Source organism: Chrysemys picta, chromosome 5 (assembly GCF_011386835.1).
Source record: "Chrysemys picta bellii isolate R12L10 chromosome 5, ASM1138683v2, whole genome shotgun sequence".
Taxonomy (NCBI): domain Eukaryota; kingdom Metazoa; phylum Chordata; order Testudines; family Emydidae; genus Chrysemys; species Chrysemys picta.
Window position 1 is genome coordinate 89,601,016 of NC_088795.1, and position 24,487 is coordinate 89,625,502.

At 40.1% G+C, this 24,487-nt stretch overlaps 1 protein-coding gene across 3 annotated transcripts in view; it reads left to right on the forward strand.

Annotated features, from left to right (window-relative positions):
- DLC1 (DLC1 Rho GTPase activating protein) overlaps nucleotides 1–24,487 on the forward strand; it is a 391,881-nt gene that overhangs the window by 98,708 nt on the left and 268,686 nt on the right. For 2 of the 3 annotated variants that reach the window (XM_065596883.1, XM_065596885.1), the window contains 2 exons: nucleotides 760–909; nucleotides 5,961–6,101. In XM_065596883.1, the coding sequence (XP_065452955.1) occupies nucleotides 760–909; nucleotides 5,961–6,101 (291 nt within the window). Of the gene's footprint in view, nucleotides 1–759; nucleotides 910–1,008; nucleotides 1,114–5,960; nucleotides 6,102–24,487 lie in introns of all 3 variants that reach the window. The other variant, XM_065596882.1, reaches the window with a different exon arrangement.

The following is a 24,487-nucleotide window of genomic DNA, read 5'->3' on the forward strand; positions in this document are numbered from 1 at the left end:
TCTTCTCTTTCTATCCCCCAACAAGGATGAAAGAGATTCTGGGATGGGAAGCATATGGCGTTTCCTGTCCCCTGTGCAGGCATCTATAAATACAGCCTGTATTTTATTACAGGACAGGGAGATTTCATGTACAGCAAGATTTTACAGCCAAGACAAAAACTCTTCAAACAATTGGTTTTCTAAATGCATTGGTAAATCCCTAAGGTACAGCAGCAGCATTAATGGGTGCCACTGTCAAAGGACATGGTATTTGGAGACAGCTGAAAAGTGGCTTTCTGTAGATTTTTTCCCATTTCTATCACATATTCAAAAATATGCCACTTATATTTGTACAAATTTTACTTTGTTCATCACAAGGAAAGAGAACCTTACTTCAAATAAAACTAATTAACTGTGGGGGTAGGGGTTTGGAAAAGGAGGATAAGTTTAGATAGCCCTTTTGAATGGGAGATTACTCATGAATTGGAGAAATCCCCACAGTGCATTTATGTCAATAGTATTGTACATATTCTTTCCTCACACATTCCAGTACAAGATGTATATTAAATATGTGTACCAAATGCTTAACTGGCAGTAAGTCAACCTTTTCTGAGTGAACAGCCCATTGATGATACAAAACATTTTTCTTTTTTCCCTCAAAAAATGAGAGTTTGTTGCCCATTATTCAATGACTTTTTGTCAAATTAGGGAACAGAGAGCTTTTTATTCTTTCCATGAAGTGCCCTTTCAGATTCAGTAATTGTATGTTCTGTTCCTCAGGAAATGAGAGAAGATCGAGATCGGTCACGATTGGACTCCATGGTGCTGCTAATTATGAAACTGGACCAGCTCGATCAGGATATTGAAAATGCTCTCAGTACAGGCTCTTCACCATCCAGCACCCCAACGTACAAACGGAGGCATATACCTGTGAGCCTGTTTGCTAACTCTTTCTTTTTATTCTAATTAGATTTATTTTGGTTCATTCATTCATTTCTCTTCCTCTCTATCTCTCATTACTTTGATCAGCCTTTCACTTGCAGATTGCACTTTTCTGTGAAAAGAGAGCTGATATGTGGGAGAATTATGAAAACGTCCCAGATGAAAGAATGGGAGAACAGCAAAATTCAAAAGGTGTCAGGCTGTTTCTATTACCTCTTATCGCTAAGACAAATTAGAGTGGAGTTAGAATCACAGTAATGTTAGCCTGTGAATATATGCACATTCCACTTGATTTGCAATAGCTAGAGTTGAAAATGTACATTAGTTACAGTTTATTTTGTTCCCAGTTGTGGGGTCCAGAAATTTTTCAGCAGGGAGCCACTTGTGGGCCACTTATGAAATCCTCCTCTGTTAGAATAATATTCCAGCATAATCCACAATTTTTATTTAGATGGAGAGTCTTTTGCAGAGGACAATGTGAAAGAGGATAGAGCGGTTCACTAACTAATGAGTAAATTGTTATTTTAGAAGATTTATTTAAACAAGTAGATAGATGTGAGGAATACTACCAACTTTTCAACTGTCTTGTTTGAGATGTTATAATGCAGGCTTTCTGCTCATCTTAACCATCTCTATTTTGCAATTAAAAATAACCAATCTTAAAGAAACATGTTCATTTTATCCAGTGTTTGGAATGAAGCTTTTTTCTAACAAAGTCATCTTCATCATTTCCATACAGTCTAGTTAGTAATATGTAGGAGAAAAATGGTTTTCTATTTTTATTTGAATCTTAGCATGTTGGCCAGTTGAAGAATATGTAGTTAATAATATAATACAATTCATGTTTGTATTCTGTTACTTAGCAAAAAGTTTGACAGCATATTACAGTTAAGCCACTTAAAATATAGAGGTGTTGAAATACCGCCAATCATAAATATTTTATTCTCTCTCAAGAGGGGCTGCCATAATGTTCACTATTTAAAATAATAATAATGCTTTTTGAAATCCTCGACTGGCGGTTTTTTTAACTCATTCTTAGAAGAAACCAAATCCAAACTGAAAAGGAAAGTACAACACAAAACAACATAGCTACTACATATCTCTGAAATCTTTAATAGAAATGTTTTCAGTTTAAATGAGAGAATTTTGAAGATTTTGACTGGCTGTTAAGTGTCTCCTGATGTCATTTTTCTTTTTAATTTTATTTCTCTTGTTGAAATTACATTGCACTCAAATCTTCAAATTGCATAGAGAGTACTCTCAAATTCACTTATGCTCAAAGGTGCAATTCATCCCTGTGCAAAGGACCTGCCCAAAGTTCATGCACCCACTCAAATCCCACTTAAACCAAAGGAAAGTGGCATTTAAGCAGTACATGAGCTTTTGTGCAGGCTCCTTCTGTGCAGAGATGAATTTCACCCATGATGCTCAATCCCACTCCCCGTACAGACACGTGCAGAAAATCCCATTGACAATAATGGAATCAAAGTGGAGTCCAAAATTCCCATTGAAATTAGTGAGTGTAGAAATAGGGACCCAAACTATCAAAAAAAGTTACACTCTATTCCCTTTAAATATAGCTGGCTCATGAATTTTCAAGGAGTTTTAACTGTATGGAAAATTTGAAGAGACATTAATAAGTCATTTTTGAGCTAAAAGGAGACAGAAATAAAAGTCCAAATCAAGGTAATTTTTAATTAGTTGTAACTGGAAAAAAAGGCATGGTGTATGTTCTTCAACTTCGCATAAACTTTCCCCTCTGCTTTCAGAGTCAATCAGGGAATTCTGGGCAAAACCACTTTTGCAGGTCAACGTTATTGGCTTCTATTAAGCCTTCATAATGGCAGCTGGTTGAAAACTCAACTATTGGCAGGCTGCCTGTTCTCCATAAAAACTTGTATTAGTGTGATTGCTTGGAGGGGAAAAAGATGAGGGATGGAAATTAAGAAGTGTTATCTAGAATATTCTGAAAACAGGGAAATGTTTAATTCATTTCAGATAAGAAGTACATGTGTTGCCTTGACAATATAGATTCCAAGGTCAGAAGGCACCATTGTGATCATGTAGGCTGACCTCCTGTATAACACAGCCCATTGAATTTCCCCAAAATAGTTCCTAGAGCATATGTTTCAGAAAAACATCCAATCTTGATTTAAAAATTGTCAGTGAGGAAGAATCCATTATGACCTTTGATAAATTGTTCCAACGGTTAATGACCTTCATTGTTAAAAATTTACACTTTATTTCCAGTCTGAATTTGTCTAGCTTCAACTTCCAGCCATTGGATAATGTTATCTCTTTCTCTGTTAGGTTGAAGAGCCCACTATTAAATATATGCTGCTCATGCAGATGTCGAACAAAGATGTCACTAGAATAATGTAACTGTTTAAGGCCAATGTTGCCTCTTATCTTCATAACCTTTTAAAAGTGCTTTATTTTAATCTTTTAATCTTTTAGGGACAACTTGTGTGCTTAGATATCACATGTATAACCTTCACTGATTTCCTTTAGACTGGAATTTGCATGTCATAGAGGAAAATCTGGCCCTTAATGTTCCATTGTTCTCAGGGGTTCTCATTATAGTGAGTTTAATATATGATACGATAATGAGAGAGCCATAATATCTATCATCCTGCTTTGCATTCTACAGCTGTCAGTTGTGGGGTGCCTGTTGGAAGGCAGCATGTAAAAAGCCCCAAATAGCTACATGGTATACTTCTGCTAGCCAAGAAAACAACATGAGGCAGTGGGCGCACCTAGTGAGCTTTCCAGAGGTGGCTAAGTGTGCTCATTTGGTTTGGCCTTTTAACATTTTCTAGAGGCCTAGCAGTGCACGTGTTTGTATCTGAAAATAATTATGCAAATAGATATGAAACCCAGAATGCATACAACATTGCCAGAGGGTGGCTGGCCCCTTTAAGAGGGAACAGGGTCCAGTGCACCTGGGACTCATCAGCTGCTTCCCAAATGGACTTAAGAGTAGGCATCTGTGTCATATAAATGGACAGAGGCTGAGAGAGTGGGGAATCAGGAGGAAAGGGGCAGGTGAGAGCTGTCTGGGAGAGACAGAAAAGAGCAGATGAGAGCTTCCTGAGGAGGGAAGGACAGAAACAGGAGCAGCAGAGGACAGCTGAAACAGAGAGGCATTGGGAAGAACAAAAAGTGAAGGAGGCTGCTGGTGAGGACTGGTCAGAGCTGGGAAATCCCTGCTGAGTTACAGGCAGGCTTGCACAGAGGCCCCTAGGAACAAGGGGAAGAACAAGCCTGATTCAGAGAAGCTGAGCCCAGAACAAGAGGGTTAATGCTAGAGGCTGGATCTCACAGACAGTGAGGAACACTGTGGGAAGCCCTTATGCAGCAGGCCTAAATGGAGGTCTGTGGGAAGCTGAGCCCAGGAGCAAGGGGTTGGTCTTGGAGGGAAGTTCCCTGAACAGGGGCAGGACTCACAGACTGGGAGCCTTCTCACAGGAGATGTGACTTCGGGCTACTGCAGAAGTGGCATGGGAGAGAAGCGAATCTGGGAAGTCACAGGTGGATGGCCTAGAGCAGGGGTTCTCAACCTTTTTCTTTCTGAGCCCCACTCCCCCCCAACATGCTATAAAAACTCCACACCCCACCTGTGCCACAACAACTATTTTTCTGCACATAAAATCCAGGGACGGCGTTAGGGGGTAGCAAGCAAGGCAACTGGGGCCCTCACAAAGCTAAGTTGCTCAGGCTTTAGGTGGCAGGGTTTGGGACCCTGGGCTTCAGCCCTGTGTGGCAGGGCTTTGGCTTTCTGCCCTGGGCCTCAGTGAGTCTAAGGCCGGCCCTGCTTGGCAGACCCCCTGAAACCTGCTCGCATTGCCCCAGGGGGCCCCAGACCCCTGGTTGAGAACTGCTGGCCGAGAGGGTGGAACCCTGGAATGAGGATAAAAAGAGAATAGATTGGAGATGGACTCTTGGGAAGGAAAGCTGGAAATGGCATCCAGGGAGGGGGCATGGAAAACTGCTGTGAACCTGAAACATATTACTATTCACACCCAAGTGCAGTGTAATATGGTGCAGCTCATTTGTCTTAGATGACTGAAAGCTTGATCATGCACTTTGATACACACACTCATAGTTATCACATTGACTCACCTGCATATGTGTGTAGAAGAACAGTAACTAATTTTACAAGATAATTAGTGATGATGCTTGCCTTCAGAATGAAAAACATTAGCTGAGCCTTTAGAGGGATTCAAAATATGAAATACTGGATTATTAGCATTATTCTGATACTGTACTGTTTACATGTGATCACTGATTTCCTATAAACCTTAGTGCCTGTGAGTATTGTGCAAAGTAGTATAAAAATCTTGTTTCCAAAGCAATTATTATGTTTACTTTGTCTCAACTAGATGTTACATGGTATTTTTAAAAGGATGTGTTTATTTCCTCAATACACTATTTTTGTTACATTCTTAAAATGTGAATATAACCCTTGGCCTAAAAAGTTAAGGCATTTTAACCAAAGACTACATTTGGCAAATGCATCCCATACTAATTTAATTCCAAAATAACAAGAAGCTGCACCTTTGAATTGCACAAACTGCTAAATGATGATGTCACCTCATCTGTATAACGATTTACAGATGTTCACTGAGCTTGCAAATGCTTCCAGAGAAAGAAGGTGGGCGCAAAACCCAAGATACACAGGAAACACTAAACATTAGAAAATAATGCCAGACTTCTGCAACTCTTAGATGTTTTTTTTTAACTCTACACCCTCCCATTTAGGGGAATAATAGCTTTGATGTTAGTGGTGATTTATAATTTCAGCACAGCAGCTAATGCAAACCACCTTAACTGAGAAGAATGAAAGCGAAAGAGTGCACATGTAAGGGAGGAGAGAGAACAAGGGGATGTTTGCTGTTACCTTACAGAATTAAAAATATATTATATTTGGATATGCCTAAATAAACACTTGTTATTTATGTTATTTAAATAACATAGTAACCTGCATTAAACAGTTCCATGTTAACATGTACTAAAGAGATTTGTATCATTTTTGACAGGATTTGGAATCTGGCTCTGCAAGTGGAGCAGACGTTGTTTCAATAAGTCACTCCCAAACACACTTGCCTCCTGATATCCATGCTGCTGACCTAACATCTCCATGTCCAATGGCTGGCTCTGGAGCTAAACCCAAGGCTGGGGTGAGTTTAGAACAATGTTAATCTTATCATATGTCCTAATTATTGGACAGAACTGATAGAGTTGTTGTGCCACATGCTGTACAGGCTGTAGAGGAGTATACAGTCCCTAAGCAATGTATTGAAAGCTTTGAAGTTGTCATAGGTTTCCCTTAGCATGTTTCCTAAAATGCAGGATGCATCTCAAAATGCATGTTGTGGCATAGAATTCTAAGATAAACTAGAGGTTTGGTATTTAATCCGAGACTATGTGCTGATAATTTTTACAAGTTTGGCTTTCATGTAAAAAGACAAACCATAATGGAGACATAGTGTTTGACTTTGGACGATAAGATTTACAGCAGCTGTGAGGAATATCTTTCTGTGGGATTCAGATTCCGATAGCATACATTTACATAGTGCTTGTAGCAAATCAAGATAGACAAGGGAGCTCACTAATTTGGGTGGCTGTCATCACAGGTCATAACATTATGTGGTGATGCAACATACCTTGTGGTAACAGGATGTCAGCAAGGAGAAATAATGAAGGGGACCTGCAGAGAACAAAATTATCTGAAATGATTTCATCTGTGTGTGCAATGTGTAAAGCAATCCTTAGTGTTCCCTGCCCCCATTTCTCCCTAGCTGGAGAATCTGTACTGATGCATATACACACAAGAATGGGAGAGTCGAAGGAAATGTACGTTGGCTAGTCTCAGATACCTAATGCAATTTCCTGTAATTTAGATGACTGACATTTCAGAAGAGACTTTTTTTTTTCTTTGCAAAACCTATGTTAAATATTATTTGCCTTTCTCCCCAAAACATGGTGAGGTCTTCTTCCTCACTACCCCTCAGAGTGAGGGGGATCTGCTGAAGGCACACAGTATCCTTTAGATGATAACAGATGGATAAGGGCCTCAGAGTTGGGACCCATCTTTTCACGTTCAGGTGCTGTTGCAGTTCCACTCATTGGAAAGCCTATGTACCCCAGAAACTCCCAAGCCAGGCACCACCTCCTTCTGCTCTTCTCTCTTCTTCAGATTCTTCTGCTGGGTAAATCCTCACTTCAACAACCAGAGAAGTCTAGGCTTCTCTAAACTCTGTCAGGGCTGGCACAGAACCAACCAGAGAATCTGGGCACCTTCACCAGCTCTGTGGTAGACCCTTCCATTTCTCCCCACTGCTACACCCAAAGGTAATTGGGCTGACAGAGAACTTGGGCCCAAACCTAGAAACAAAAAGTGAGCCTGGTATAAAACAGCAAACTTATATACTTATTTTTACACATCAATGTGTACTGCACTATAATAGCAAGCTAACTAATGGCTCTTTATTACTGCAGTTATGAAGGTTCCAATAAACATTTATTTGGATTTAGGATTCTGCGCTTGTGTAAAAATAAATTCCCATGTAATTAATCATTTGAACCAGTGCATAGCTATAGCAAATAGAGGGCTCTGCACTTTGTCAATAATTGCATAAAGCACAGCACAAGCTCTTGAGCACAGTAAAGTTGTTGGGGGATGCAGTCTGAATGTCCCATTTCACCATCCCCTTGTTGAGAAGAGCAAGCATCAAAGACTCTGAACGGTAGTAAACAGTTTTTTCATTTAAATTTCACTACTAATATTTGGGGGTCTTTGAACAGCTAGCTTTCTGGTCATCAGTGGTGCCTTGGGATAAACATCACTGGAAAATGTTAATTCCCCATTTAAAAGCATTTGTTCTTTGATGACTTTGGCTCTGGGTTAATGCTGGACATATCTAAGTAGTTCTTTTTCTGTGATGTGCATTTTTAATGTCTACTTTTTGCAATGATTCTGTTTTTTCTTTTGCTATGGAATAATTTTAAATATTTTAACAGTGTATATAGAGGTGTATACTTCATATACATTTACAGAGTTGCAGTAGTCACTCCATATGTAAGATTAATTCCAAGTTTCCATTTTATTCAACTCAATTTTCAAAACCTCCCCTAAGTTTCCCTAAATGAAATCCCTCTTCCTGAAACTTTTCATGCTGCATCTCATTCCAGGGTTGAGGGTTTTTTCCTGGGAAGATTAGTAAATATGATCACACTAAGAGCTGTCGGATACTATGGTGATAGATTAGATAAATAAACAATGGATCCAGTCCCCGGTTATTTTCTCCCGCCCCTCAGAAGGAGTACAACCCCCAGTAGTGCCAACTTCTACCAGGTATGCTCTATCACTGTGGGTCTTGTACATAAGAACATAAGAAAGGCCGTACCGGGTCAGACCAAAGGTCCATCTAGCCCAGTATCCTGTCTACCGACAGTGGCCAATGCCAGGTGCCCCAGAGGGAGTGAACCTAAAAGGCAATGATCAAGTGATCTCTCTTCTGCCATCCATCTCCATCCTCTGACAGACAGAGGCTAGGGACACCATTCCTTACCCGTCCTGGCTAATAGCCATTAATGGACTTAACCACCATGAATTTATCCAGTTCTCTTTTAAACTCTGTTATAGTCCTAGCCTTCACAATCTTCTCAGGTAAGGAGTTCCACAACTTGACTGTGCGCTGCATGAAGAAGAACTTCCTTTTATTTGTTTTAAACCTGCTGCCTATTAATTTCATTTGATGACCCCTAGTTCTTGTATTATGGGAATAAGTAAATAACTTTTCCTTATCCACTTTCTCCACATCACTCATGATTTTATATACCTCTATCATATCCCCCCTTAGTCTCCTCTTTTCCAAGCTGAAGAGTCCTAGCCTCTTTAATCTCTCCTCATATGGGACCCATTCCAAACCCTTAATCATTTTAGTTGCCCTTTTCTGAACCTTTTCTAGTGCCAGTATATCTTTTTTGAGATGAGAAGACCACATCTGTACGCAGTATTCGAGATGAGGGCGTACCATCGATTTATATAAGGGCAATAATATATTCTCAGTCTTATTCTCTATCCCCTTTTTAATGATTCCTAACATCCTGTTTGCTTTCTTGACCGCCTCTGCACGCTGCGTGGACATTTTCAGAGAACTATCCACGATGACTCCAAGATCTTTTTCCTGACTTGTTGTAGCTAAATTAGCCCCCATCATATTGTATGTATAGTTGGGGTTATTTTTTCCAATGTGCATTACTTTACATTTATCCACATTAAATTTCATTTGCCATTTTGTTGCCCGATCTCTTAGTTTTGTGAGATCTTTTTGAAGTTCTTCACAGTTAAGTCCAAAGCAGACTATCTTTAGCAGTTTAGTATCTGCAAACTTTGACACCTCACTGTTTACCCCTTTCTCCAGATCACTTATGAATAAGTTGAATAGGATAGGTCCGAGGACTGACCCTTGGGGAACACCACTAGTTACCCCTCTTCATTCTGAGAATTTACCATTTATTCCTACCCTTTGTTCCCTGTCTTTTAACCAGAAAAATTAATGGAGATAGCCCATCTCCTAGGAGTGGAAGGGGCCTTGAAAGGTCATTGAGTCCAGCCCCCTGCCTTCACTAGGCAGGACCAAGTACTGATTTTTGCCCCAGATCTCTAAGTGGCCCCCTCAAGGATTGAACTCACAGCCCTGGGTTTAGTAGGCCAATGCTCAAACCACTGAGCTATCCCTCCCCCCATATATATAGTTGTACTTTCAGGACATGCTAGCTGGGCACTCTAGCAGCCAGCAAGCATAGTGCTGATGCATACTGTTGCACCAGCTGTCAGCTCATTGAGAGATTTGCCCCTCATCCTTCAGTCACTGGTTCTTAAAATCTGCTTTCTTCGAATCTCCTGGGGGGAGGGGAGGGGAATCCACCACCTCTCATTCCCACATACCTTTGACCCCAATGTTAGTCTAATATCTAAACCACCCCTGACAGGGATAACTACCACTAGATGCTGTTAGCAAGATGCTTAGCTGGCATGCCCCACCCCATACTGCACAGAAAGCAGTTAGAGCCAAGTGTACATGACTCAAAGGAACAATTTGGCATTGGTGTGTAACAAATGTGTCCAACACCAGCTGGTTGAACCTTCCCAGAATAGTCACCAGGGATGTCTATGTGCAGATGGTCTCCCCTGTGAAATCACTGGTGAAATCGCTCGTGCTGGCTGTTCTATCTATGGAAGTGAATGTTGTAATAGTTTGTTTTGTTATGGTAGCTGGCTGAGAATAGCTTTATTTTATATCTTATTTCCTGCTGTGGAAACTTAGTGAACTCTTTTTAATGGGGACTATTTAAAAGGATTTATTTCCTTCTGGAGTAGTACTATTATAATGCCTTAAGAATTGCAGGTGTTTATTTTTAGTAGGTACTGCTATTTACTAACAGTGTGTAAACAACAAAGTATGGCTACAATTAGTTACTGAAAGGAATGGCTAAAAATAGCACAGATATATTTTATGTTCTGTTTATAAAACATAAAATATACCTAAACATTTAACTCTATTAAGGTCTTGCTATGTCTCTAAAATGAGGAAACCAACACATTTAACTATGAAATATATTAGAATCATCTAAAACTACTAAAAATATTAGAACTAGGGATTTGGGTGTTGATCAACCACATCCGATTATATGGTCTCTCTTTGATAAGAGACAAATCCTGCTCTTAGATGCATTCAAGGAACTGACTTCACCAAGGACAGCCTGTATATTCAAAGCAATGCATCAAAGGGAGAATAAGGTGAGGAAGGATGATACAATGGCTATGGCAGTACCCTAGGACTTAGGTACAAGACCCTGCTTTGCCACAGATTCCCAGTGTGACATTGGGCAAGTCACTTAGCCTCTCTGTATCTCAGTTTCCTGTCTGTAAACAGTGTGTTGTGAGGGAAAATACATTAGAGATTGTGAAGTGCGTGGATACTTTGGCAGTGGAGACCATATCAGTACCTAAGATAGACCAAAGCCCATAACAAGTACAGACATTGGGCTACATCTGCTTTATTATGACAAAGTACCTGAAAATAGAAGTTGGTCTTTTAGGTTTATTTCCTAGTGGTGGAAGTTGACTTCTCTACTGACCTACGGAAAAAGAGGCTAGTTTTACTTTTCATGGGCACTTCCTTATTATGTGTTAGATAAAAATCCTTTCATTGGCAGAGGTGCTAAAAATCATCTTTTCAAGATCAATAATTGAAAAAGTAAAAATCTCTTAATTCCTTAGACACACTGTATAGGCTGTCCTGGTCAGTTACATAAATACTTTGCAACAAATTTAAGATATGTTGTATCTTATAACTGATATATGTAATATTATGATTTAAGGGAGTGATGCAATTAATTGAAATAAATAAATTATTGGCATGGCAAGTGTCAAGGCTGTATCCCCACTTTGAACTTTAGGGTACAAATATGGGGGCCCGCATGAAAACTTCTAAGCTTAACTACCAGCTTAGGTCTGGTCCGCTGCCACCATCCCAAAGCTAATTCCCTTCCCTGGGTAGCCTTGAGAGACCTTCACCAATTCCCTGGTGAATACAGATCCAAACCCCTTGGATCTAAAACAAGGAAAAATCAGTCAGGTTCTTAAAAAGAAGGTTTTTAATTAAAGAAGGTAAAAAATCATCTCTGTAAAATCAGTATGGAAAATAACTTTACAGGGTAATCAAACTTAAAGAGCTCAGAGGACCTCCCTCTAGCCTCAGGTTCAAAGTATAGCAAACAAAGATAAACACGCTAGTAAAAGGTACATTTACAAGTTGAGAAAACAAAGTAAAACTAAGACACCTTGCCTGGCTATTTACTTACAAGTTTGAAATAGGAGAGACTTGTTTAGAAAGATGTGGAGAACCTGGATTGATGTCTGGTCCCTCTCAGTCCCAAGAGCGAACGAACTCCCAAACAAAGAGCACAAACAAAAGCCTTCCCCCCCCCCCCCCAAGATTTGAAAGTATCTTGTCCCCTTATTGGTCCTTTGGGTCAGATGCCAGCCAGGTTACCTGAGCTTCTTAACCCTTTACAGGGAAAAGGATTTTGGAGTCTCTGGCCAGGAGGGATTTTATAGTACTGTACACAGGAGAGCTGTTACCCTTCCCTTTATAGTTATGACACGCCCCCCCAAATCACAGATAGTGTTGGACGTTCGGTTCCATACTGGCTGTGATTTCTTCCTGGAGTTCTAGGAGAAAACAGAGTTAATAAGACGCATGTACCTTTAGACATACTACTGATTATATAAAAACTAACAATAGGTTTCATTCCAAGAACAATTGTTAACCAGTTAACTCTGGGAAACTTTCCCGGGAGAGTGCATCAGCCACTTTGTTAGAAGCCCCTGAAATGTGTTGTATTTCAAAATCAAAATCTTGGAGAGCTAAACTCCACTGAAGAAGTTTTTTGTTATTCCCCTTGGCGGTATGAAGCCACTGTAGTGCAGCATGATCTGTTTGTAGTTGGAAACGCCATCCCCAAACATATGGGCATAGCTTTTCCAGCACGTACACAATGGCGTAGCATTCCTTTTCGCTGATTGACCAGTGGCTTTCCCTCTCAGACAGTTTCTTGCTGAGAAACACGACAGGATGGAATTCTTGATCCGGTCCTTCCTGCATTAAAACTGCTCCCAAGCCTCGCTCGGACGCATCTGTGGTTACTAGGAACGGTTTGTCAAAGTCTGGGGCTCTTAGCACAGGGTCAGACATGAGTGTTGCCTTAAGCTGGTTAAAGGCCTTTTGACACTCATCAGTCCACTGAACTGCATTTGGCTGTTTCTTTCTGGTTAGGTCTGTCAGCGGGGTGGCGATTTGGCTGTAGTGGGGTACAAATCGTCTATAATATCCAGCCAAGCCTAAGAAGGATTGGACCTGTTTCTTAGACTTTGGAACCGGCCACTTTTGGATAGCATCCACTTTGGCCTGTAGGGGATTTATAGTTCCTCGACCCACCTGGTGCCCCAGGTAAGTCACTCTGTTTTGGCCTATTTGACACTTTTTAGCCTTAACAGTTAGTCCTGCCTGCTGGATGCGCTCGAAGACTTTTTCCAGGTGCTCCAGGTGCTCTGCCCATGAATCAGAAAAAATGGCCACATCATCGAAGTAGGCAACTTCAGATTCTCCCAATCCCGCTAGGAGACCATCTACAAGTCTTTGGAAGGTGGCGGGTGCATTTCGCAACCCGAAAGGGAGTACATTGAATTCATACACCCCTGCCTGGGTGATGAAGGCTGACCTTTCCTTAGCGGGTTCATCTAGTGGTACTTGCCAATACCCCTTGGTTAAGTCTAAAGTAGAGATGAATTGGGCATGTCCCAATTTCTCCAATAGCTCATCTGTGCGTGGCATTGGATAGTTGTCAGGACGAGTTACAGCATTTAGCTTACAGTAGTCCATGCAAAAGCGTATTTCCCCATCTGGTTTGGGAACTAGAACCACTGGAGATGCCCATGCACTTTTAGAGGGGTGGATTATACCCATCTGTAGCATGTCCTGGATCTCCCTTTGTATAGCAGTTTGGGTATGAGGTGACTCCCGGTAGGGTGGGGTTCTAATTGGGTGACCATTACCTGTGTCAATGGAGTGGTATGCCCGTTCGGTCCGTCCTGGAGTGGCTGAGAAAATTGGTGCAAAGCTTGTGCACAGCTCCTTGATCTGCTGTCACTGCAGATGTCCAAGGGTCGTGGAGAGGTTCACCTCTTCCACGCCACCATCCTTTTTTCCTTCGTAGTAGACACCTTCAGGCCACTCCGTGTCATCTGTTTCCTGGGCTGTAAACTGGCAAACATTTAATTCTCTGGAATAAAAGGGTTTAAGAGAATTAACATGGTATACCTTAGGCTTTATGTTGGAGGTGGGGGAGGCTATGAGATAGTTAACAGCTCCTAGGCGCTCCTGGACCATGAATGGTCCTTCCCACGATGCTTCCATTTTATGGGCCTGGAGCGCCTTTAAGACCATGACTTGGTCTCCTACTTTGAAGGACCGTTCTCCTGGTCAGGAGGGATTTTATAGTACTGTACACAGGAGAGCTGTTACCCTTCTCTTTATAGTTATGACAGCAAGCTACACAAATATTACCAAAATATAAAAGACAGAACCCTCAGTTACCTGTCAGAGGTAGATAGCCCTATCTTGGACAAAATGTATCCATACAATCTGTTTGAGGTTCTTATCCCATGTCTTTGTCATTACTGTCCATTCCTGATTCAATGGCAAGTTGCTATGTTTGGTGAAGCTGTTTCTGCCATTGCTTTAATTACAGTGTGATACTTCAGCCAGGGTGACTTGAAAGAGAACAAGTAGAATAATAGCATTCAGATTTAAATACGGTATCATTATAGGAATATTCTTGCCCCTCCATGCTAGAGTGACTGTAGTGCTGTGATGGCAGGGATCCGTGCACCAGCACTTTATATATCATGGTGGGGACTTGGATCTTATCTTTGGACAACCCAGGTTTTTAAAAGAGGTTTGAAAGTGATGGTTTATTCTTGGGTTAATGGGTTTTTTATTTGCTTTTATTTGTAGAATTTGGTTTCTTCTACTCTGTAATCTGCTAATAAAAGTTTAGAAGAACAGGTTTCCCTTATATATCAATAATAGATTTTCAAGAATATTGATTGAATTGTCCACTCCTGTGTATAAAATGACTGCTTCCTTGGTAATCTAGCATGAAGAAGCAGGGATAGCACTGTGAGACTCACTAAGAGCTGTTAATGTGGGGTAGGAGGTAGTCCTGGTGACAGTATAGCAACAACTAAAGTTTGTGCTGCTGTGTTGTGATAACTAGTCGCTTCACACTGCTTGTTTTACTCACAAATATTCCCATTAATTACATGCAGAGACTGGATGGCTGTAAATTTTCCACTGGAATGAAATTTCAATGAGAAACAGAAAAAATTTGTTTAAAATAGTCATGAAAAAATTCCAATTAGTCCTAAATAGGATTACTTCCATCAGTAAAGCAAGCAGAATTAGGCCCTCTATGGACTCCGTCGCCAAATGATTGTTTTCCAGAGCTGCAGTAATCACTAATTTATAGTACATTCATTTTTCAAAGTAACTTCAACCACTCAACCTTGCCTATAACAATTAAATGACCCAGTGCAGTCTTTGCGACCAGGACCACAATGAGATACTGTCAAGGCTGAATCCCCACTCTGGCACTTAAAGTGCAGAAGGTGGAGGCACACAAGGATTTAAAAAATTAATACTTGCCACTCCAGGCTTGTATTACACTCCCAAGGTTACAGCTTTTCTCTGACCTTGGTTTGGTAAATGCTGCCATCACCCAAATGCAAAAATCCACTTGGGAATTCCTCCCTGTGGGGTACCCTCAAGCTCTTTCACCCCCACACTTCCCCTCTGGGGAAGAGCTGAGAAAGAAAACAAAGGAAATTACCTGTTGCCACCAGCTAATTAAACAACATGTGCACAAACCTCTTAGGACACCAAAAATCCAATCCTGTTCTTGAAAAAGGTAAATTTTATTAAAAACAAGAGAGAAAGAAAATACATTTGTAACTTAGGCTTTTGCTAGATTTTTAAAAGAACAATTCCAAAAATCAAGCACCCAAAATAGCTTTCTTGGGGGTTCAGCTTAAAGGTTACAAGCAAACAAAAGCATCAGGGGTTAGCACAGAGGAGTCCAGAAGCCAATAAGAAATAACCCCAATCGTGTCTTTTTAGACATTACCTAATTTTACTTACAAATCTGAGGCTTCAGATAAGTAGGTTCAAGGTATGAATTGATAATCTATAATCAAACCTGACTTAAAGCTACTTACAGCATTGCTGCTCCATGTCCCTGCAGCCCAGAGAGAACAACAGACAAAGGGAAAGTTTCTTTCTCAATTTTAAAAAAGTTCTAGCCTTCCCATTGGCTCTTTTGGTCAGGTGCCCACTTCCTTTTCTTTACCTGGGGGACTTTTAACCCTTTGCAGGTAAAGCAAGCAGAGAACAGCTACCAAGAGGGATTTTACAGCTAACTGGCTGGTTGGGTGTCCATAAAAGGGAGCTACCCCCCGCTTCATTTATCACAAATACATACAGACTTCAGGAGGGCTCCCACTAGGCACAGGGGTCTTACTGCACAGATCTCCTAGCGGGATCAGAGCCTAAGCCCGTGTTATCCGGATGAAGTATTTACAAACCCTTCATTAATCTACATAATAAGATATCAGAAATGTCACTCTGAAACCTAAAATGTCCGAGTCAGTGTGAGGTGGTGGAAGCAGCGAGGAGAGCTTTTTGTTCAGAATATCACCAAGTTGAATCATCGCTGGTTTTGCAGTGTTACTATCCATTTTTAAAGTTCTCAGCTATTTTGACTTTACAAATTATATTTGTGCGGTGTATAGCTAGAGTAAGAGATGTATCTATGCTATGCCTGGAGTCCTAGACCATTGTGATATCAGAAGTAACTTAATCATCACCCTGATTTTACAGCTAATTTGCAAGATGCAATTTCATTGTATGAGGGAGACTGCACAGATGGTGGATTACTTGGCCTAACTGCCAAACCCATATATCCTAATGCCACTTGCACAAATGAACACAAATCTCCCAGCACAACCCCGCATAGACACAAGTCAACACAATCACTCATATAACACAAACAGCAATAACCCCAAACACACAGAGCCCCTTAGCACAGCACACACCCCTCATTTGCCATCTGCACAACTCCACACAACTCTCTCAGCACATCCCATACAACAAATCAACACAACCACCACTATCATAGAATCATAGAACTGTAGTGTTGGAAGGGACCTCAAGAGGTGCTGAGGCAGGACGAAGTAAACTTAGACCATCCCCGACTGGTGTTTGTCTAAGCTGTTTTAAAAACCTACAATGACAAGGATTCCGCAACCTCCCTTGGAAGCCAAGTCCAGTGTTTACTATCCTTATAGTTGGAAATATTTTTCCTAACCTAAATCTCTCTTGCTGCAGACTAAGCCTTTACTATATATTCTACCTTCAGTGGGCATGGAGAACAATTGATCGCCATACTCTTTATAACAGCCCTTAATATATTTGACTATGATCAGGTCCCACCCTCAGTCTTTTTTCCCAAGACTAAACGTGCCCAGTTGTTGTTGTTTTTCAACCTTTCATCATTTTTATTGCTCTCCTCTGAACTGTCTCCAATTTGTCTACATGTTTTCTAAAATGTGGCACCCAGACCTGGACACGATACTGCAGCTGAGGCCTCACCAATGCTGAAGTACAGCAGCACGATTGCCTCTCATGTCTTAAATATGACACTCCCAATGCACCCAAGAATAGTAGGCTTTTTGCAACTGCATCATATTGTTAACTCATATTCAATTTGTGATCCACTATAAACCCCCAGATCCTTTTCAGCAGTACTACTATCTAGCCAATTATTCTCCATTTTTCATTTGTGCTTTAGATTTTTTTCCTTCCTAAATGTAGTAGTACTTTGCACTTGTCTTTACTGAATTTCATCTTCTTGATTTCAGACCCATTCTCCAATATGTCAAGATCATTTTGAATTCTAATCCTGTCCTTAAAAGTGCTTGCAACTCCTCCCATCGTGGTGTCATCCACAAATTTTATAAGTATACTCTCTACTCCATTGTCCAAGTCATCAATGTTTTCATGAAATAACACTAGACCCCTGTGGGACCACACTAGATACGTCTTCCCAGTTTAGGAGCAAATTGATAACTACTCTTTGAATAGTCTTTCAACCAGTTATGCACCCATCTTCTAGTAATTTCATCTAGACCACATTTCCTTAGTTTGCTTATGAGAATGTCATGTGGGGACTGTGTCAAAAGCCCTACTAAAATCAAGACCACACTAGTCCCCTGTGACTGAGCACTAAGACATGGAGCTTGAGCCAGCACTCTGGTCACTATTAGCACCAATTAGGTTCCCCAGAGAACGCCTAATTGTTCAGAGCTGTGCCTGATTACTAGGCCAGACTGGTTAGGAGATTAAAGAGCTAATTAGTCCATTAACAGGCAAGTGGCTTAAAAAGAGCACAGGAGGGAAGTTCTCAAGAAGGAATGGGGGAGAGACAGAGAGAAGGAGGAGGAGAGCAACTAGAACAGCCTGAGAAGATGAGTTTTCTGAATAGAAACACCTCAATCCCCTGCCCAGAAGAAAGCTGGTGAACAGTACAAAGGAGGAGATGCATTGATTTGTATAGGTGGATGGACTGAGACAGTGTAAATAAAGTACATGCTGGCGTTTACTAGCAAGAAGGTCTCAGAGCGGTTTGTATTTGTGGAAGAGGTGGGGTACAATAGGCATGCCCCATCATACCCTCAAACATCACTCTGAAGTTTAGAATGTCTCTTGAGTCAGTATGGAACAGTAGAACTGCAACAAGCATGGTTGAGAGTTTTTTGTTTAGAATACCACCAAGTTCAATCATCAGGGCCGGCGCTTCCATTTAGGTGACCTAGGCGGTCGCCTAGGGCACCAGGATTTGGGGGGGGACATTTTGCCGCCCTTGGCGGCAATTCCGCGCTCCGGGTCTTTGGCGGCAATTCTGTGGCAGGTCCTTCACTCGCTCCGGGACCCGCCACAGAAGTGCCCCGAAGACCGGAAGCGCGGAAGGTCCCTTGCCTATTACAGCCACGTGACAGTACTGGCTTTCAGCTATTAGTAAGCATTAAATTATTAAGCATTAAAATTCATAAAACAGATAATGAAAGCTCAAAAACCTATTCAATGAGACATTTTTGTAAATGAACATTTAAACATTCATGAATTTTAATTCATGAACTGTCAAGAAATGTATGCTTCTTCTATGAAAAATAAGCATCCAAGAGATACGTATATTGTAAGACCAGACTTCACTGTTATGCTGCTTGTCACTGTTGCCTTGTACATCAAGAAATAGCTTAAATGATTCTGCTAAATCCAAGGAAGTCCAATCATTTCCCAACCAGGGAATTCTTTGTACTTGACTAACAGCTTTCTGTTGTGCTATCAATTCTCAGTAGTTTAGGACCAAATTTCCAGGTGCATTTAGGCATCAAACAACTGTTTTAGAAGTCACTGTCTCTTTGTTTTTATTTTGCCTTTTTACAATCTTGCCAATCTTTTTTTCTAAAAAGTAACAATCAAGAACAATAGAAAGGCATACCGGTATATATATTTCATAGTATCACTACATTTTCATACCAGTTGAACAGCTCACTGGGCCATGGCCCTTCTAGTGTCCCCATGTTCAAGGGTCAAAACTTCACCAGGGGAGTCATCGAGAAAGAAATAGTTTTGAAAAAGTGAAATGTCAGGAGTGCACAATCACACAGAACACATGTGTGAAAAGTCTCCAGGCAAATCTCTGATTGTGAGCCGTGACTGTAAGATTTGTGTCACTCTGAAATCATACTATTCTATTATTCATTCCAAATCTGACACTACCAGGGTGGTGAGCATGGTATAAATGCTGTAATAAATAGTAACTGTATTAATGCATTCCAATATATTTTTTTCTATTTGTATGCTGATACATTGGGTAAATTCCTGAAGTTTTATTTACCTTTTACTCAGTACTCACTCAGACAGAATTCTCATTGACTAAATAAGGTGGATGATGGAGAGAGAAATGCTTATTATCTTACTTGTTAACTGGCTGAAAAGAATGGTCCCTTTTAATAATTGAATGAGAGTTTTGACTGATTAGAAGTGGGTAGGGACTTCAGGATTTGGCCCAGGAGGACTGGAATAATAATTTATACCATCTTTCATTTCCACACAAGAATATCTTAGAGGGGGGGGGGGGGGGAGAGACAATTCCATATCAGCTGGCCTGTTTCAGTACATCAGTCACCTACCACGTCCATTTACTATGTCATAATAACTCAATCATGTAGTAGTGAACTACTGCAATCAATTATGTGCTTCTTATATGTATCTCTCCTGAAACCCTTTCCTTTGATATTTTTTTTTTACCTTAGTCCCCAAAAGGAATTTGTGCACTATTTGTTTGAATATAACTTCCTGTATTAATTCATCAGGATTTCTAAATGCATTTTTTTAAAGCTGAAGGAAAACGAATGCTCCTAATACTCTGCTGTCTTAATGCTGTGTAATCAGCTGCTTTCTGAAGTATGTAATTCAAATCAAATCTATGAAATCCCCAAATATATGGTAGCTGAGCTCATTTTAATGCAAGAGAAAAATAAACTGCTGCTGAGATTAGGACCAAAAACCCCAACCCAAATTTGATATCTGAGACTTCTACACTGCTTAGGGATAATACATGACCCAGAAGCTTTCAGCTACTGGGAAACAGAAGCTTGTATTTGTGAAAACCAACATGGCAATAGAATGTTTGCTATAAAATATAGGCCCTATATAGCCTATAGGATACACAGACCAAGATTTTACAAAATGAATTCCTAAAGTTAGGTTTTTAGGACTGTATTTTGGTGCCCAAATAAGTAGCCTGGTTTTCAAAGTGAGTATACAACAGCTCCTGTTCCCTTTCAGATATCCATCTGAGGTAAGATTGGGTGTGTGTTTATAAATATATGGATATGTTTATGTTTTCCATTTTTCTTTCAAACTATTTTATATGACTTGTGTATATGCAATTTTTAAATGTTTTCTTGTTTGTATCACAAATGTTTAGTGATCCACAGAAACAGTAAATAGCTTAAAACTATCAGCTCTATCTTCCAATAGGATATCAGTTTGATAGTGATGAAAATTGTTTTATAAAAATGAGAGGTTTAAAACTTTAGTAGTAACAACTGAATTTTAATTATACTTTTAAGTCTGGTAATGTGTTCAGTTCATTTGTACACTGAATGCTGCCATCTACTGCTTAAATCATGAAAGCCATTGACACTAGTAAGAGGGCATCTGAAGAAAAACAAATTCACTTTACACTTTCAGACATTTATAATGAGCACACCATTCTAAAGTCAGATTTATAGCGTTGTATTGTGATTCTAGTCCTGCTTGTTTTACTCCCAAATATTCCCATTAATTACATGCAGACTATGGATGGCTGCAAATTTTCCACTGGAATGAAATTTCAATGAGAAACAGAAAAAATTTGTTTAAAATATTCATGAGAAATGTCCAACTAGTCCTAAATAGGATTATTTCATCAGTAAAGCAAGCAGAATTAGGCCCTTTAAAGACTCAGTCTCCAAATGATCCTAAATTGAATACCAGGAGCTGAACATTGTGCACATGGAATTCAGAGTTAGCATTTGTTTATTCAGATGAGAATATTTTATTTGTACAGTAATTAATTCCATTGCCACATTACAGAAATCATATTTCTGACTCCAGAGAATGAATGTTCTCATGTCTCTGATGTGCAATAAGGAGGGCTTTATTGACACATTACTGGTGTAGTTTCACAGTAGTAATCACTGTACTTTGTGTTCTTTTTTCATCTCCCAAACCATATATGCTGGTTTGCAGATGAATTTCAAAATGATACCAATCAGTTCAAACAATAAAATAAACCAAGGCCAAAATGTTCATATTTCAGGGTGCCTAATCGTAAGCACTTAAATTAGGGATAAATATAGATTTAGGTGCATCTTATCTGCCTTAAGCAGGGTTCTCTGGCTCCAGGAGGGGAAACAAGATTTGCCCCAGCTATAATTTGACATGTTTATTTGTTACAGATGGACAAAAGTGGGAGGGAGGAGATGATTGGATATTGCAAAATCTCATCAGTAGAGTTTTGTTTTGCAAAATCAAAGCAAGAGGTAGTTTGCATTTCACACTTTATTCAGATCTCCAGTGTTTAGGGATGGGAAGCTGGGCTCTTTTGCCTCACAACTACAATTTAATATAAACTTCCACATTAAGCTAATGTTTATGGTATTTGGGTACTGCAATAATGGGTGTATTAGAAATAGAATGAGAGATTGGTTTGTCTTTTCTACAAAGAGAGCATACTTATATATGTTGGTCTACGAGCTACTTTTTGGATATTCCTACATCCTATCAGGTTGGAAACAGAATTCAAAAAACTTTAGGCCAGATTCACTCCTATGGGCGCAGTGGGGTTGCAATTTGCATCCTGCTGCACCAGAAGGGAATTATTTTTGCCACCTGCTTGAACTGGAGGAGGACAATTGGGCTTCATAGAGAGAAGCATCTTCTCACTGTCCTGGCCATGCCCCCTGCTATGCCATCCACACCCACATATGGGACTGCACCAGCCAGTTTAATGGCCTCTAGCAGAGTAGAGGTAGCAAATGGTTTGTACTGTTGCTTTTCCACTCCAGGCAGACTTGGTACTGGGTGAATTAATCTCCTCACAAATCATCTTCATATTTATTGGTCTGGTCTTATATCTTGATTTGACAAATATAAACCCTAGAATCAGTGATCTCCTTAGAACAACATGAAATTAAATTCACCCAATGTTCTGCTATACAGCATGCATTAAAAATACTTCAGGCTGATTTATTTCACTTAAAACCAGAAAATCCACTGTATTGTTCAATGATTGATAGCAGATGCAGAGGAAGTCCCAATAGTATATATCACCTGTATACAACTTTAACTTCAATTCCATAACTTTCCTCAGTCAACAGTTTTCTCTTATAGCCCCAGCCTGCAAATAGTTAAATAGGTTTTCTCACATTTGCAGGATCAAGGCCTTACATAACCACCAAGAAACTCAAAGTCGGCATAAATAGTAATGGGGACACAGGATGTTCCTGCCTGGTGTCAAATTGCAGTGGGGGGAAATATTCTGTCATATGATTATACCTGAACTATCAAACACAGTCACCCACACCAGTATTCCTGATAGGTAAACCTAGCCTCAAAGCTCAATAACAAAATCCCAAGCTCCAGATGTCCCTCATGAGGAGAGAGGGCCTATTCAGTCTTCTTTAAGCTGCCTTTTCCTGCTTTAAAACCGCTCACCAACTTGCATTGTGTGAAGTTAATTTGTCTCCCTCTCTCACTTGTTTATAGGAGAGATTTTTGGAGTGGGAACCAAGACCGAGGACAGGGCTAAAGCAGTGAAATGTGAGGAATTTAAATCTCCCATTGGTGATGGTATAATATTACTTCATTTAACAACAGATTTACTTGAATGACCATATCAATCTATGGGAACAGTACAGTGCTTGTGCACCTCTAGGTTTTGGCCATTCCTTCTTCCCAGAAATATTTTGCAGTAAGTGAAAAATAGTCTATGATTTTTACTTATATGCTGAATACAAATATTCTAATTGAAGCAAGACCACTTGGAGGCATGAGGCAAAGTGTAAAAGGCATGGAAACTTTATACAGTTATTCACATGTTGAGTTTTGGTTTCAGTCTATACAATTGGAGGGGGGGAGAAGTTTCTGTAGGTATTTCAGTATCATGAACATTACACCAATTGGGTCTTCAGGGCTGAACTATAAGCCAATCTATATGCCCATGAAGAAGAAGGGGGCCTATAAAGAGCCCCTCACTCCTATTTGTGGGCTACCCACCTGTGGAGTCACAATGTATCAGAAGAGCAGTCATCCTAGAGCCGCTATACCCACTGCCACACAGGCAGACATGGAGTGGGAAGAACTGTAGCTGAGCTGGCAGCGTAGGGGAGGTAATCTGCCAGAAAAAGGACTGGTCCATCTTACTTCCCCTGTCATTAATTGCAGAAAATCTTAAACGAGGCCATCAGAAGTTTACCAAACACATGTAAACCCCAAAATGCAGGTATATGAAAAAAAAAACAGGAGTACTTGTGGCACCTTAGAGACTAATAAATTTGTTAGTCTCTAAGGTGCCACAAGTACTCCTGTTCTTTTTGCGGATACAGACTAACACGGCTGCTACTCTGAAACCTGGGATATGAAAAGATAGTTAACTCATCATCCATTGACTAATAGGTAACAACTATATCCTTGTCATACATACAATACAGCATTTTAGGCTTCATCTCAGGGTCGCACTATAAATGAAAGCCACATGTCCCTTGATGCCAAATGAATTTCTAGTGCCTAGAAAAATTGTTGATGAAATTGGCGCCACTTGTTTGTTTTGCTTTATTTTGCCTGGCATCCTGTAGCTGTACTATGATATTGTGACACCAGTCTGCTAAGCAACTAGAGTCCAAAATAAATGTAGTGTTTCCAAGCTTCTGCAGGAAAAATGAGTTTGGTGGATTCGTCCTGAATCTCAAAGTTCCCAACTGAACTAAATACAAGATGACTAACATTCACAAAACTTCAGGGAATAGGAAGGGGCAAGGCAAAAGAGTTTGTATTATTTCTAAAGCTTCTCTGTCATTATTTCAGTGGTAAAGGAACCAAAGATTCCCCTCCCAGACAGCATTATTTTTCTATCTGGCATTGTGGGGGTAGATAAGTAGTTCTGAAAAAAAAAAATACAAAACCTCAAATATTAAGAAAATTCCAGTTTAAGTGTTAACACTTCTGTGCTGGCGGATGGCTGAGCTGTGACCAAGCAGTAAGTTCAGTTAACTGTCACGGACACAAGCATCTTCTTACTGATTCTATGTTTTTTTTATTATTTGTAT